Source organism: Passer montanus, unplaced genomic scaffold (genome assembly GCF_014805655.1).
Source record: "Passer montanus isolate IOZ18808 unplaced genomic scaffold, ASM1480565v1 scaffold229, whole genome shotgun sequence".
Lineage (NCBI taxonomy): Eukaryota > Metazoa > Chordata > Aves > Passeriformes > Passeridae > Passer > Passer montanus.
This window is the reverse complement of record NW_024366915.1, coordinates 43,130-59,987: the sequence shown is the minus strand read 5'-3', so window position 1 is coordinate 59,987 and position 16,858 is coordinate 43,130. Positions and strand designations below refer to the sequence as shown.

At 40.8% G+C, this 16,858-nt stretch overlaps 1 protein-coding gene across 10 annotated transcripts in view; it reads left to right on the top strand.

The window, feature by feature from the left end:
- The window catches only part of LOC120502674, a 50,090-nt gene extending 39,595 nt beyond the window's left edge, over positions 1-10,495 (top strand). For 5 of the 10 annotated variants that reach the window (XM_039710265.1, XM_039710264.1, XM_039710263.1 and 2 more), the window contains 3 exons: positions 584-682; positions 7,302-7,373; positions 8,942-10,495. In XM_039710265.1, the coding sequence (XP_039566199.1) occupies positions 670-682; positions 7,302-7,373; positions 8,942-9,768 (912 nt within the window). In that variant the 5' untranslated portion in view covers positions 584-669 and the 3' untranslated portion in view covers positions 9,769-10,495. Of the gene's footprint in view, positions 1-583; positions 688-7,301; positions 7,403-8,461; positions 8,551-8,941 lie in introns of those variants that run through there. The other 5 variants (XM_039710270.1, XM_039710267.1, XM_039710269.1 and 2 more) reach the window with 5 other exon arrangements.
- Positions 10,496-16,858: the final 6,363 nt, after the last annotated feature.

Sequence of the window (16,858 nt, the reverse complement as noted above, 5' to 3'; positions counted from 1 at the left end):
TTCATTAAAATGAGCAAGCAGAGATTCTCTAACAGTGTTAGGAAAAGTGATGAGTCAGTCTGCCATTGGGGAGCAATACCACTTCTGATTGAATTTAGCCATAAGTAGTTTAAAAGTGCATTTTCATTCATTCTTAATTTAAGTCTTTGTAGCTGCTTCTATACTGAATGCAATGAATTATTTTACTTGCATTTTACTTTGACATGGCTTGAGCTAGGAATGATTTCACAGCAAACTGGCTAGTACAAGATTCTTCACACAGCAGCACAGTGAACTTAATCAGTCAGGATGGTGGGACTCTGCCTGCCTCCCTCCATATTGCACAGGGCATCCCAGGGTACCAAGATATGTCCCAAGAGGAGTGACTTAGCAACTACAGCAGTGGCCTGAACACTACGAGTGTAAACAACTTTTTCTAATGATTGAGGGTACTCAGGAAAGCCTACTGGTACTTAGAAAATCACCTGGTAGCATTAACTTCTGTGAAGATTCTTCCACAGTGACATCAAAATCTTACATAACAAGAACCAGAGAAGGGGGATCTTTTGTTGCCTCTTGTGGCTTTGACTCTGTTTTCTTACAGGAGCTCAGATGCTGCATAATGCAGTCCTGCCTTGAGGAGCCAGAGTTGGTGTTGTTCAAAGGAAAGGCTGGCACAAAGTAGAATTAATGCAGTTCTCTGGTAAGGTAAGGGGGCTGATATGCTTCCAGAGCCTGGGTTTCCTTTGGCGTTTTGATTTTTTCCCTGTATTGAAACATTTAGAGAGATTGGATAAATAATGCTCAGGCTTGTAACTTTTCTAGTAATAAACAGTTTGTAGTCTGTGATCTACAGTCAGATGGCTGCTGTTACAGCAGGATATAAAAATGACAACTACAGTAGTTCAATAGGTGTCTGCCTTGCAAACATTCTGGGTGGAGGGGAGAGCCTCAAACATTGACACACGTGCTCTCACGCAGTTGTGAGGGCAAATTTAAGGGCAGATGCCATGCTAGTGGACAGAAATCTGATGGAAAATCCAAGTGTAAATAGAACATTGAAACCTAATTAGGATTCAGAAAATATTCATACTGGTTACGGAAGCATGAAAGTCTTCAAATTTAATCAGCAGACCTTAATTCAAAGCCTATTTCTTCTATAGCTTGGAAGGCATCAACAGCAGAGCAAGGGCAGTCCCTTTCTTGATTACAGAACTCCAGTCAAAATGACATCAAGATGTTTGTGAGAGATGAGTACAAATTACTTTGGAGCACAAATGAGAGAAATATTATGAAGTGGTAGCAATGTAGTAAAGTAGTGATGAAGTATTTAAAGAAATTGCATTTTTTACCATGTTTGATGGATGCTTACACTGCAGTCTTGGAGGACAGCAGTACCAGAAAGAGCTGAGTGGTTGAGGAGGCTTGTGGTGTATGAGACACTGAGCCTGACTAACTGACACATGTTCCATGCTCACTTCTCCCCCTACCTACAGAAACTGAGAACATCTCATCTCTGGATTGACACTAAATCATTAATCTGACTATGCATATTAGCCTCAGAATAGCCAGTTTTCAATTCCTCTGCATAAGGAGACTTGGAATGGAATCCTTACTGTTCTTTCTTTATCATAGACACATTGTGTGTGTCAGGTCAGTAATCTGCAGCACAAATCTTCTAAACAGATTAAAGCATTCTCTTTTTTGTTCAAGTTGTATAAGATTTTGGGTTTGCTTCTTGCAGAAGGAAAATTATCCATGTCATGTTGACATCATGACTATAATGAAAATATTGTTACAGTTAGATTATGTCTGGTTCCCCTGCAGGTATTTTTTAGGTTCACTACAGCTGGTTTGATTTTCTTAAGACTCCCACCAAAAGAGTTCTCAACTCTCTTATTACTGATGTCTGCCTGGAGTCCAAAGTTTACCTTAACCAGAGAATGTTGTTTTCTGAAGTCAAAATGAAGGCTTTGATTTAGATCCCCTGTCTCAGTGATACACTTTGTATCTTTCATCTTCATATTCCTCCTGTATCACTGAGTTTTTAAAACACAGGTATGAATATAAGCATCACAGACTAATGTAACAGAATAAAATTCTATTACAGTAATAGAATCTCTTTAAATCACTGTTTTATTCAGTGAAAGGAATCTGTGACATGGTACCATCTAATGATACCTAAAGGGGAACACTTCAAAGAAGTCTTCACTGCATTAATACTGTTTCAGTGCTAGTATGCAGTGGGAAACAAAGAAAAAGAATTCAGCCATTTCATCCTTTTAGGAAAAAAACCCAAACAAACTTCTCCCCAAATCTCAACAAAATATTTTCCCTTCCTGATACCTTTACTGTTAACAAAAGGTGTACAATTCTGGATGAAAGAGAATTGTTTCACCCTCAGTTATGATCATTGTTTCTCCTAGATCTATCTGCATCACAGATAAAAAATGTTTTAAATTCAGATGCTTGTGATTCATGATTTAAAAGATAGACTTTGATTTTCAGGGTTTTATATTTTCAGGGTTTTGAATACCTGAGAAATTTTAGCATAAAGACTGACTAATTTTACATTCAAACATCCAGCATACTAATGAGAGAAAAACTTAGCCTGAAGATGTCCTGATCTTGTACATATAATAAGTGTTAGAGGTGTTGCTTATAAACCTACTTATTGTTTTCAGTGGTCATGTTTTCATTTTAAAAGGGACTTATACATTTCAAATGTATTCAAATGCTATGTTGCAGGTTTACACTGCTATTAAATAATCCCCTGAATAAAGTAAAAACATAATATTAGACTTCATCAAACAGTTCTCTTTCACCAAAGAAAGGACTGGCAGTATTTAAACATATGGTCCTCAGCCTTAAGACTGTGACTGTTTTGTTTTTGGTTTTTTTTCCCTTTGATTTTTTTGTTTGTTTGTTTTGTTTTGTTTTGTTTTGTTTTGTTTTGTTTGATGGAAGAAAGCAAAGGACTCTCTCAATCTACTCTAGCAGTAACACAGGAAGACAAGTAATGTGCTTCAATCATGTGGCTCAGGAGGATTGCTGTGCGAAGAGACAGGCTCTGGTGTGGAGGACACATTCCCTGTGACTTCCATGGATTCTCACTGGGCCTGTAGAAACAAAACTCTCACTATCCTTCCTCCTGGTCATTCCTGGAATTTTAATTTTGAAATGCCAACAGAAACTTGCAATTAGACACTGATTTCCTTCAGCTGCAAAAACTGAAAGACTCTTTCATTTCTTGTTCTGAATCCTTAGTTGGAAGATTTTCTTTGATGTGTACCATCCAGTCCTTTAGCCACACCTTAGGTGAACTTATCTAACAGGCTTGTACTTCTCAGTCTGGTTTCTATGCCTACAACAAGGATATTAAATTAGCAAAATCTGAAAATAAGCACAGCTAATTTCACGATGTAATTAGTCATACCATGAACTGGTCTTTGTGAAAGTATCTGCAATGCAGTTGCAGCAGAAAAAGTGGAGGGAGGCAACATGATATCCAGGAAGAGGTGGTACAGAGAGCAGGATGTGTCTGGCTTCTGGAGAAAAAAAACTTTGTTTGGTAGTTTTATTTATTTCTCAAAAAGAATTGCCTGAGGTGAAGGTGAGGCCACCCCTCCTGCAGTGGTTTTGTAAGGAGTTGTAAGCAGTTCCAGCAATCTTGAGGTCACTGACCTGCTCTGTAACTACCCCAGAAGGACACAGAAGGAATAATCAAAAAAGGGAGTGGAGAAGGATGATTCTAGACACAGTTAATTTATTACTCTTCCATCATCCGTTCTTTATTTAATTCCTACCTGAGGAGGCTGGACACAGAGTTTATAAGGTCAGCAGGTTACCTGATCAGCCTTGGATGGGCTTAAGGAAGGCAAAAGTGGTAACTTTTAATTCCCAGAATTCACTAGCACATATTAATTCCTACTTTCACTTATAAGGCCCTTTATTACTCATTTTCAATTAAATGCCAGAATGACATTTAAAAACTTCAAGTGGGAATTTTAAACAAGAGTGAAGTAGAGGAGTTAGTATTGTCCTGATCATCTTCCTGGCAGAGGCACAAAAAAGTGGAGGGAAAGTACACAGACAGGAAACCTGGCTGGTGCTGAGACTAGACAGTAGGTAGGGGTTCTGTTCCCTGTTTGACTTGGGAAAACATTTCTACAGATTCCATCTTTCTTCCATACACCTTTCATGACCCCATGCTGAGCTAGGTTAGAGAAATCCTCGGGCATAAAAATGAACTCTATTAAAAAAAAAAAAAAAAAAATTAAAATTAAAAAAAAAAGAGAAAAAAAACTAAAAAAAAAACCAACAAAAAACCCAAAAAAAACCAACCAAACAAAAAACCCCGAAACAAAACAAAACAAACCCCAAACAAACAAACAAACAAACAAAAACCCCTCAACCTTGTTCTAGCAGATCAGCCGTGCAAATGTTGGTGCAGGGAAGAGAAGACAAAGAGATGTGAAAAAATTATTTTCAGAAACAGTTTAAATTGATGCTGCCTTCAACTGAGTGCTCTCAATCTAATGTAGTTTATTGTGCATCATGTTCAAGCCTGAGAAGGTATTTCTGTGCTCTGATTTTGGATTTTGGGTAGGACTTAGCCTTGGGGATCAGTGAGTGGTCATGTTGAGGACTCAGGTTTAACAACAGCAACTGGACAGCTTTAGGCAGAAAAGCCTCAGGCCTCTTATTTATGTAATTTAAGAATACATTTTCAACAAATGTTTCTCTTTTGGTTTTGCCAGCAGCTGAGCAAGAGTTCAGGCATTTTACTAAGGGAAACTTGTTCTTGAAAGCTGTTACTGCATACTGCAGAACCTGCAGTTATATGCTAATAGGACAGAGTAATATTGTTTGTTTGAAATCTACCATAGAATCAAAAAACCCTGGAGGCTGAATGGCATCCCTGGAGTTCTCCTAACCTGGTCAAAGAAAGACCAGCTCCAAAGATAGTTACATTGGTCCCATTTCAGTTACTTGATACTTATCTCTTACCATTAGGGCATCTTCTTTAAAGTCTACCACTACTTTAAAGAATCACAGAAAGTTCTGAGTTGGAAAGGACCACAGGGATCATTTAGTCCAACTCTTAAGGGAACTGCCCATAGAAATGAAATTAAAGCTCAGCTTTCAGTCCCTGTAACATCACACACTTTTGTTTCAAGGACTATACACAGCAGGACAAGCATCCATTGTGGAAGTGTCTAGTAAGCTGAGTGACAAACATATTGCAAAAAATATGAAAGGGATCCCCCTGATAGCTGAGTTCTTCTGTAGAGATGAAACACTTATAAAAAAGGCTGAGAGAGAGTTTGGGGGAGTCCTTTTAGAATTATACCTTTAACAGTCCTGCTTTCCTTTCTGCTGCATTACTGCAGCCTGAAGTCCTGCAGGGCACTGCAATTTACCAGCCTGTTATTAAAGCTGACTTGATGGTAAAATTGACTAGGAGTCTTCAGAAACACTTCTTATGAAAAATGGCCTTTTGGTTTTTTTGGTATTTTTTTTTCTTCACATAAAAAGGCTCATTTTACAAGTGGTTTCAATGAAATTTTATTTGGGAAGGGATTCTTCTCAGCCTCACGATTATCCTAGGTGGAGATTGCTGGCAACACCCCCCTGCGCCCTCCCTGAAACAAACCAGCATGATGCCAGTCCCAATATCCACACTCTGCTGAGTTGACTGATTTTGGGAGGGGAAGGACTGAAAACTAAGTCTTTCCTGTCCTTCTAGTACATTGTGTTTGATAAAAGAATAAAACTCAAATCTCGTCAGTTTAAATGAGCTTTTACTTTCTTTAGTATTTCGGATATTAGAAGAAAAAGTGTAGTGATTTTGGTTTTGCAGATTTAATAGCATTTTTATTCTAGAAATAGTTGCTATTACTTTTTAAATGAAAAACTTTAAAGATCACATATTTATTCTTATTAATACCTTCTGTTACTTCTCAGTTCCATGAGAAAATTTTGAATTTCCCTTAACCTCAGTTTGTGTGTATAGTCTAAATTTTGCATGCAGTGTTTAGACCCTTTTTTCCTTCAGTCCTTGCTAATATATGTATTTCCTGTTCACATTTGTATTTCAGGGGATTTCAACAGATTCCAACTTTCAAAACCTTTTTTACATCGACTGTGCTTTGTTCATTTTACATTTATCACCTCTTTCACAATGCAGGGAATTTTCAGAGATATCTTGTTCTGTATATTAACACATCAGTTCCAAAGACTATCTAGTGACAAATCAATTCTTGTCTTAAGCATTTGTCTGTTGGCTTTCATAGGGACTGCACAAGTATATAGGATTGATTTGTAGGATAGAATTTATTCTCTTGAGTCCTGTTACAAAGATATCAGTAAGTCTTTATTGACAATCTTATATTTGAGTGTCCTCAAGAGAAAACATGTTGAAAATGTTAAATAAGAAGCATTTTATTCACAGTCTGTCTCCAACAGGGATATCTTAATTACCTTATTTTCTGCAGAACAGCAGGTCTTGGCACTGATGCTATGAGAGAACCATGGTGCACCCTGGTGAATTTGTGTCAGGATCACAGGGATTGAGGAAGCTGGTCCTTGACACAATCTTTAATGCCAGGGAGCTCGTTTGTCATATTTCTGTGGGCTTGTGCTGGTTCTGCAGGACAGCTCCATGAATAACAAAGCTTATGTGGAAGTTTCTGAGTTTAGAACTATTTCCAGTCTTTTCAGTTTCCTTAAATGCCTTTGCTGCCTTAGGGCACTAAGAAACCACTTACATTTCAGTGTCTGGCAGAAATGATCATGACACATGGGAAGAGAAAGGGTATGGACTGGTGCAAAAATAACATTTCAGTTGCGGTGGGTGTGCCTACAGCTGTGTGCAGTACAATACCATGTGGAATGACAAAATTCTGCTCACTGGTGAAAACCTGTGGTGGGTTGACCATGGCTGGATCAGAGGTGCTCATCAGAGCCACTCTCTCAAGTTCCCTCTCCAGCTGGTCTGGGGAAAGAAAATATCAGAAAAGGCTTGTAGGTGTCAAGGGCAAGGAGAAATCACTCATAAATTATCTCATGGGTAAAACAGACTCAACTTGGAGAATTTGCTTATTTATTACCAATCAAATCAGAGTAGGATAATAATTAGAACCAAAGCTTAAAAGACCCTCCCAACACTTCCTGCCTTCTTCCCAGGCTTAATTTTACACCCAATTTCTCTATCTTCATCATCCTCAGCAGTCACAGGGGGATGGGGAAAGGGGGTTATGGTTAGCTCATTGTATGTTGTTTCTGTAATTGATGTGGTGCAGTTTTTTCTCCTTTCTTAGGTGCTTCCTTCCCCTTATGGATTGGTAGTCATACCAACACACCCAACCAGCATAAATCAACCGTACCTCCAGGTATAGTGGACCTGTACTTCTACTTTTATGTAAGTTTGATGCAAACGTTTGGTTTGTTTTTAAACAGAACATGGAGAGTACTCTTGTAATAGACAGAAGCCCTTCATGAAAGACACAGCTTTGACATCTATTATTTATTACAATAATGATGAGTTAGTCTGAGATCTGTCAGGAGTGTGGTAATACTTCCACTAGTTTCCACTAGTCCAATGACTGTAGGAGCAAAAGGTACTCGTCTTTCTCTGAGAAATGTGTCCCACTGCTGAAAAGCAGCCACAGAAGCATTGTACACTAAATTGAAAATCCTAATTCAACTGAATTCTTGATTCTAGTTGAGCAGAGCAGAGTATTAATTCAAGACTGCCATTGCCATGGCTTGTTTACTGTGTTTCTTAAGAGGAATGTAATTATATCCTGTATTTCATAAGGCTTACAGAAGTCATATGTACATACGTCTCTGAGATACAGAACCAGGACTGAAGTTAAATTCGTATTTTCTCAGGGGTTGCACACAGAGGATTTAGGTCTATTCTATGTAATCTTGTTATTTCAGGAAGTTAAAACAGGAGCTTTCAGGGCAGAGCCATGTACACTCGATTAAGACTTCCAGGCACAAAATACTTATGGCCATTTCCCAAGAGAAATCTGTTGGCTAAACAAAACTTTGTACAGACTCTGATTTGGCACTTGATTTAATGCTGGTGAAACGACTTCCTTGATACCAGCACAATCTTCACTGTGCCTCAAGCATATCCTTAAATTGTAACTCATATTTACATGTTATTAGCACTAATAAATGTACTAGAAGTAATAAAATTATCAGCTTGGTCACAAAAGTAAGAAGGAAAAAACTTCCCTTGATGAGTACTTCTGCTTAGGAAGCAAAATTAGTGCAGAATTAGCTAATTCTGGCAATTATTTACTCAAGCACAACTTCAATATCTAGATATATGCTATGTAACTCCCATTTTAGGACTATCCACTTCTGTAAACCACTATGCAAAAACTGCTACCTGTCCCTGAGGCTGTTGTTGCAAAGGCACACCTCCACAGTAAAATAAGTAAAATGCCGTTGTTTTATGTTGCAGGCCTGTGGTTTAGCCTGAAACTTTAAAATTATTGCTGTTTTGAAGAGTGGACTTGCCATTAGTTCCAGTCATCTGCAAAAGCATTTTTGGTATGCTTTAGTACACTGCCAATCAAAAACCACCAATCTCTACCTCTCACCATGCTAAACATGTATCCCTCCCTCTGGTAAAATGTTATCCTCACTCTTCCCCCACCCTCACCCTGGTTATTTGGAATTAAAATGGAGTGAAAAAGGACTGAAGTTGTGGCACTGGGTGGTTGCCATTGGAAGCTCCCGGTGCCAGTCCCGGGGCCATCACTCCTGTTTCCCCACCCTGCCTGCTCTGGCACAGGCAACTGAAGGTGAGCTGTGCCCCATGGGGGCCCTCTGGCTGGGTGACAGGACTCAGCGAGCGGGGAGGATGGCTTCTCCAGGGGCCTGGCCATTCCTTTCTCCTCTCCCTGGGACAGCAATGACCACTGCCTCTCTCTCCCGACAGCGTGCGACACCACCGAGGGCAAGCAGCTCCCGTTCCTCATCTGTCCCCTGCTCGCCACCATCGCCAGCATGGCCACGGGGGCAGAGTGGAGCTGCCCCATCTGCCGCGAAGCCTCGACCAACATCGCCTATGTGGGCTCCTGCCTGCACCAGTTCTGCCGGGGCTGCATCGTGCGCTGGGCCAGGAAGAACCCGTCGTGCCCGCTGTGCAGGCAGACCGTGCGCACCATCCTCCACCCGCTGCCGCCCAACCAGGGCTGCGTGCAGATAGCTGTGTTGGAGCCCTCGGCGTCGCGGAGCGCCAGCCCCGAGGAGGAGCCGGACGCCGCGGGGCCGGAGCCCCGGCCTCACGTGGCGGGGTTCCCCCCCGAGACCTGGGCATTCTTCTTCAGGAACCACACCGAGATCCTGCGGCCGCTGCAGATGTGGCTGGCCGAGGTGCTGTGCGGCTCCTGCTGGTGGGACGTGGCCTTCGCGCAGGGCAGGATCGTGGCCAGCCTGTGCCGCTACGGGCTGCGCGAGGATGCGCTGGCGCGGGAGCTGCAGCCGCTGCTGCGGGGGCAGACGGCCGCCTTCGTCGGGCGGCTCATCGAGGTGGCCGCCGAGCGCTGCAGCGCGCTGGCGCGGCGCCGCACGGACACGGGTCCCCAGCAGGCCGGCCCCGGTGCTGTCGCCCTCCCGAGCACCAGCGGGGCGCAGGAGGAGAGCCTTGAGGGGCCGGGGCAGGCCGGGGCCGGGACCTGCGGCTCCTGGCAGTCCAGGAGGCGCAGAGGCGGCGGCGCGCAGGACTCCGGAGCCCGCAAGAAGGCGTACCGCCGGCAGAACTAGAGTGCTGTGGCGGCACCGGGAGAAACGGGCCGGGACAGCAGCGGGAATCTTTCTTTAGCTCAAAGTAAAGAAATTTTGTAAAGAAGCCAAACCAAAGCAAAACGAAATAACCAAAAACCCAAAGAAGAATGTAAAAACCGCGTGAAAAGCCTTAGTCTCTCACTTGCATGTGGCATTGCCAGCGCTGTCACCCACCTGCCTTTTCTTCCTCCCGGTGCTGTGCACACCTTTCCCCTGGTGTGTCCTGAAACTCCGACGTTGTCTGCTGTAGCTTGAAGCCCCAGTCCATCTGTCAGATGGATTTGTCAGATGTGTATTTGTCAGTTTCTTCAAGAGATTGTATTATTACTGTCTCAAGTCTTACATCAAGTGTGTGTCTCAGTTTATTAGCAAATTGATGGAATTCTGGACAAACAGAATTCTACGGAATTCTGGACAAATAGAATTCTCCGTTGTACTGCTATTTTAGTTTAGTTTCAGCTATGTTTGATGATAGTTTTTGTGATCGTGATCAAGACATTTAAATGTGTATTAAAATTTAGGCTTGTTCCCGTTTAAAAATTTTGCATGAATTCTTTGTGTAGACATTCTCTGAGTGTAAAGAATTAATTCTTTCTATCAAGACATTTACATATTGCTAATATTCCAGCAAGAGGTCTTTAATGTTTTTCTTACCTAAAGTAGAAGTCTCTGTGACACACGCTTGAAGTTGAGATTTTATTCAATAAAACAGCAATAATTCTGGAAAAAAAAAAAAAAAAAAAAAAAAAAAAAAGTTGTGAGCCTTGATTTCTTGGTTTGCCTGTATGTGAAAAGATCAAAGCAAAGCTGTTCCTCTCTGTCTTTTTTCCCTGAAGCACTGCACCTCTGTGCTGCTCCCAGCTTTCAGCAGCTGTAACTTGTATGTGCTAGCCTCAGTCTGCTCCAATCAGAGACAAAATTCCCAATTCCTTGCTCTGGAGGACTGCACCCACAGTTAGTGAAATCATTCTCTTCAACAAAACTAAGAAGTCACAGAAGTGTTCGCAGGTCCCAGCATCAAATTAAAAAATACCCATATAGAATTTCAGTAGTAATTTTTGTTTCATTTTTGCTTTTCATCTTTTCCTATTTTTTTTTTTGGTATGTTAAAGCTGCAGCATCATTCACAGTTGTGCTTCTTGGACTACTGAGAGTTACTTAAACAATTTTCTTAATTGGGTCTTTAATAAATACATTTTGCATTAGCACACTTAAATGGTGGCAATAACAGAGCGCGTGTAATAAAACTGCATTTCTGTATAAATTCTCATTTTCCCTTCTAGATAGTCTGAACATCTGTTCAGGGTTTTATTACTTTGGTTTCCATTCTTTGCCCTCCTGTTAAGGAATGTAGTATTTAAGAGACTTACTTGTCTCTGAAAAGTGAAAGACTGTGATCTCATAGACTGAATAAGAGTGGAAGCCACTATCTGCTCCTCCCTTACTGCTTTTCAGTGGAATTTGCCAGGCTTTGAGAACTACTGTAGAGAATAATCCAGCTGTTCCCCCTAATGATGATGATACTTGGACTGCATATGTGAGTCATGTGAAAAATGCCAAACACTTTAAAAAAAATTAAAAGTTTAATAGTAATAAAATGGTTATAAATATAGTAATATAATTAATAAAAGTTTGGACAATTAAGATTTAGGACAATACAAGACAATAAAAACAAAAGAGTTATGGACAGTCCAGGTATATCTTTCTGGGCAAAATAAGCCCCCAAAAGGACACACATTAACAGAGGATTAACCCTTAAAAGCAATAGCCTGTTGCATATTCATACACCTCACACATGATGCACAAATTCCACTCAAATAAAGGATTCCGTCTGGTCAGTGTCAGCTTCTTCCTCTGAATCCTAACGGTGTCTTCAGGGCTCAGCAGGGTGAGAAGTTAGTTAAGGGAGCACTAAATTCTTTGAAAGATTAGGTGTCCTGTGGCTGCTATCTCTGTGCGAGTCCTCTCTTTAAAAAAAGTATCTTGTGTAGCAATTTCTATTTTAACGTTATGTTATAACCTAAAACTATATTTAACACACTGAAGAAAATTAATACATCATAACTTTCTAACATAACAAGTATAATATTCATTTTAATATTTGCAAAAAGCCAATCATAAAATATGCATTTTTCACAGGTTCACTTTGTGCTACTAGTACTCTCTGTAATTTTAAGGTTCTTTAAATGGTGCGTTCATTATAATTATAAGTAATTTTTGAAATTCCAAGACAGTACAGGATCATGCTTAAAGGTATTAGATCTATATTCCCCACACCATGCTCCTTCTGCTGTGTCCCTGCCTTATTCACATCAACTAGTTACACAACTTGTAAGCAATTACATTTCTGCTGCTTCTTCTGAGTGCTGAGAGTTATGTGGAAGTCTTGATAACAAATGTGAGGCTGTTTCAAAGAGATTAATCAGAAAAAAGTAAGTTTCAGGAACAGAACACTTCCAGAGAGGACACATGTGGTACAAGGACTGCGATGTCAGAAACAGATACAGCAAATTATAACATATTGAGGTTCATGAGATGAAAGGAGTGGTGAAATTAGTAAATTTCCTCTATTTGCCTAATTAGGAAGGGCACATCTAAATAAAAAGTAATCTTCCAAGCCACAATAATGCAAAAATGTAAATGCCTGTGCCAGGGATGTGTGTCACCTTATGCCAGATTAGACACATGAGCAGTAAGTAGGACAGGGGCAGATTAACTGAACAGGCAGAGAAAGCAGGTCTGGCTTTCCTTTCTTGATGTGTTAAAAAAAAAATCAAATTGGAAGGCACATACTGCATGTGATAGCAGGTGAAAATTACAATACAACCACATGTACACCACAAAACAGAAATATACCCACAAATAATTAAGCCACCTAATCACATTTTAAAAACTTTATTTTGATGACACTACTTTGAAGAACTTCAACCTTGCAAGAAAGAAGAAATGGTGTAGAGTTGAAAAGCAGAGTTGATTCCGATATTCTGTCAAGGGAGCTTTCCAAAGATCATAGCAGCTCCCCAAGCACCTTTCCGAGGATGGCAGTGGTGGGTGATACCTGCCTGCAAGTTATCTGTGGTGAACAGAAGTTTGAATGGGAATTGTTTAGGAATGTTCTAATTAAGAACAGTAATGTTCTGTGAAGAAGAAAATTTTTCCAAGAAAATTGCCCATTAAAGAGAGAACTGGAACAAACATAAACCAGTGGGAAATATGAGGAACAGGCTGTATGCATTTACATTCTGCCCTCAGGTCTGTGCTAGTATAAAAAAATTGCAGTGCTCTTTTTCTTATTTGCAAAGAATGTGTGGAGGATGCAAAAGGATTTGCTTGGCTGTAGGTTGGGAAATTTTCCTTTAGTGAAGGTAATTAGTATTTTACCCATTACTGGTTAAATTACTAAAAGGAAGTCATGTGGCAAGGCTACAACCATAAGGCAGAGGGGCTTTTGTCCTCTCCTTAGACCTGGTCAGACAAGTTGCTTCAGAACTCACCACTTCCTTTGCCTCATTTTTGAGCTGCACAAAGGGTGTGAAGGCACAGCTGCTGATAGTCAGCCCAAGGACAAGTTTTCTCTTTATGTGCTTCTCCCATGGTGGTCTGAGGAAGGAGTTTCCATCAAGCCAAGTTTGTTAAAGTTTAGAGAGCATGGAGAAGTGTTTTAAATGGAAGAAGTTGTAATAGTCAGACAAATGAGTGTTGTTATGCTGCACTGCTGATGGCTGAGGCTTTATAATAAGCCAGAAGTGGTTGTGGTCCTCCTTTGGGAAGGAAAAGCAAGGAAAAACAGGGTTGCAGTTATGTGCCATTGTCAGTCATTTAATGAAGAGGAGGACTACCACATCAAATTTCTAAGAGAGGATCATAAAACCTTTAATTTTTGCCTTCCTGTGGTCTTCAAATGAGAAAGGGGAGCAAGGGGCAGAGCTTCTTGGTTAGCAGGTGTGGTTTTTACTTGCACATTACCTGAAGTTCCCTGGGGCAAAGCTTGTGGAAATTATTCCATTACTGAAAGCTAATGACAGCCCTTCATCTTGTGCTGGACTCTGCCACATCAATGAAGGGGTCAAGGCTGCCTGTCCACAGCTGCAGTGTGGTGATTTCTCCGGGGTGATGGTGCTGAGGCAGCCTGTTCCCAAAAACACAGAGGGGTGCTGTGGGCTGTCTGTGGGGTGCATGTACAGATACTGCGTGAGGTTTCCATGGTCAAATGTTGCAGAAGATTCCATATGCTTTGCTCAGAAGCTTCCTGACATCCAGCTCAGCATCTGCACTGAACTCCTGACTTGATGAACTGGGTCTAATGACCTGTCATTTAATTTTACTGCAGATTAAATATTGACATCCCAGAAGTGTTGCTCTCTGTTGACACCTTCATAAATGATTATGGCTTGATGTGTGGAATGTGAGAGCAGCTGTCTTCCTTAATGTTACTTTAGAAGCAGAAAATAAAGTCTTGCAAAGATGATTGTGGTGAACAGGATATAAGTGTGGATGTTGCCACGTTGTGCTAATTAGATGGTGAAGTTGCAATGGTTTCTGTGGTACATATCCTCTCATTAATTTGTATGCTTTTCAAAGCTTTTGTGGGACAGATATGCTGCTGAGGTTAAACCATTGAGACAAAATGCAGAACAAAATATCTTGCTCTGCTTTTAATTTCATGGTATTGAAAACTAATTAGGCACCTTTGCATAGCATTGGGAAAAAATAAATCTGAGATGCATTTTGCTGGACTAAATGGCAAATCCAACCCTTGGTGTGGACTCATGGTACCAATCAGCATCCTGGAAATTGCAGTGATATGATGTAGATGGTTATATTGATATTAAATGCAGCCAAAGGTTCAGGGATCAAAGTCCCACTAGGGAATGATGACAAGGAAATGAAACAATCCTGGAGTAAAATAGCTTATCTTGAGAGCTATTCTCCAGCCTGCAGAAGGGGGGAAATATAATTTGGTTTGGGTAATCAGTTTTTTGCATTTTCTTGGGAGTGTTGGAAAATGTGTGATTTCTGCTTTGAAGACAGGCTGTGGAGAAATTACAGAAGGAAGGGAACATTCATGCTCTGCTGAAAGGCAGGTACTTTGATCTGACATCAACTGTTACCTTTAAGACCAGACCTCGTGCTTCAGTGACATGTGCAATAAAGATGTCATTCTGGAAAGCATGAATATCTTAAAATAAAATTCACAGTTTAAAATTTGGTTGAGTTACATACAGAATATTTCACAATATTTTACTCTGAGTGTGTGCAAGTGTGTTTTTACCAGCTGTGTGTTAGGGCTTCTCTTTGCTTTTTCCTTATCCCTGAAACTGAGCACTTCTGTTCTCTGACCTTCAGCTTTGGCTTAGTTTATAGTGCCAGAAGTGTCTTTCAAAGATCCAGACCTTTAAGCATTAGGTTATATGCAGTTCTTCATAATTTTTTTTGTTTGCTCCCTAAAATAGTATAATTTCCATGTGACATTTTTTCACTGACAAATCTTACTCAGATGCAATGTAAATATCTCTAGGAAAGTGTGTATCTTCCCACCATTGCCCTCAGATGCTCCTCAGCATCCCTGCTTGTTCTTAATCATGTGTGGATCATGTAATTGATTCACACCATATGTTCAATTATGTCGCCTTTGGTGGTTTATTTCTTTTTTTTTTTTTTTTTGTAAGTTGTTTCACAGAGATAATACTTATGTTTTTCTTAGGCATCAGCCACTGTACACCCAAGAGGTAGCTTTGCAAAACCTTCAGTCTGTCACCTTCAGTGAAACACCTGGAGTTCACTGAGATGTGATGGCAATCCAGACTTTGACAAGCAACTTTGCATTTCTCAGAGCTCATTTTTTTAAAAAAATAAATTAATTTTTGTAATTTCTGTAACTCTTTCCAACTTGCCACATCAATGGTTACAAACAATCGAGACTTTCAACAAAACTTAAGCCAATTAATGACAACACTGCCGAATAAAAATTGTCTGTTTCATCACACCTCCAATTTACAGCAGATACTTTAATGGACGTATTTGGATACTTCGGTGTGATCAGAGCCATTGCTTTTTTGGGATGAATTGGGCAGTTGCAGTATCCAGGCTGCACAGCATTCAACCTCCGTGTAGCCGCTGCTGTGGAAGCTGGAGGTGCAAGCTCCTGCACCAGGGCGCAGAGTGCATTAGAAAGTGCATTAGGAACAAGGCACCTTCACAAGGAGACTTGCTTTCTTTTCCCAGCAAGAAGCACTTCTTTATTGCAACAACTGACATTTTTCCAGGTTTGATGAAACAAATACACATACTCTAATCCTGATCTGCATGTGGAGACAGTTTCAGCTGATGGTTGCAACATGGTGGTAGCTAAGAGCTTTCTTAGTTCAAGGGCTGTCCTTTTTTGGGTCAGTAGGCTTTGGGCTGTGCATGTGAAACTTCTTCCCAAGCAGAGAATGTGTGGGGTGAAAATTGGTAAAACTTTCTGCATTTTTTGCCCTGGAGATATTGTATCATTAACAGTGGCTGTTGTCACTGCTAATATTTTTGTTAATGAGTAGCATCTGACAGTGCTTCGTTTCTGTCTGCCTGAACATGTGGGCAGTGCCAGAGTGGGAAGGAGCAGAGGAATGGTGGTTTGTGTGCTGTATGGCTGTGTTTGATGAAAAGCAACAAGATCTCTTTGTACCAGACCCTGAGATCTCAGAGGAGAGTCCCCTTGGCACGCTGAGACAGAATAAAGGGGAAAAACAGAGGAGAGTCCTGATGGGCTTTTTGCCTATGGTTGGCACAAAGCCATAGGAGTGTCTTCAGGAAAGTGGTCTCAGTCTTGTCTTATTTTTCCCAAAACTGCTATTTTGGAGAAATTACCATTTCTACTTCTTCCAAATAAGGCTGGTGCTCAGGACTCTTCATCATTTGTACACCAACTGCTCCACTGAGGCTCCAACTCAGGAAGGAAAAGTCACCTTTGCTGTGTCCATGAGGAGCCAAGATGGAGCAGAGAGTGCTGGGGCAGGAGCTGGGGGTCCTGCACTTTTTCTACAACTTAATTGCTTCCCAGAGCTACTGAATCTCACTTCCACTGGTG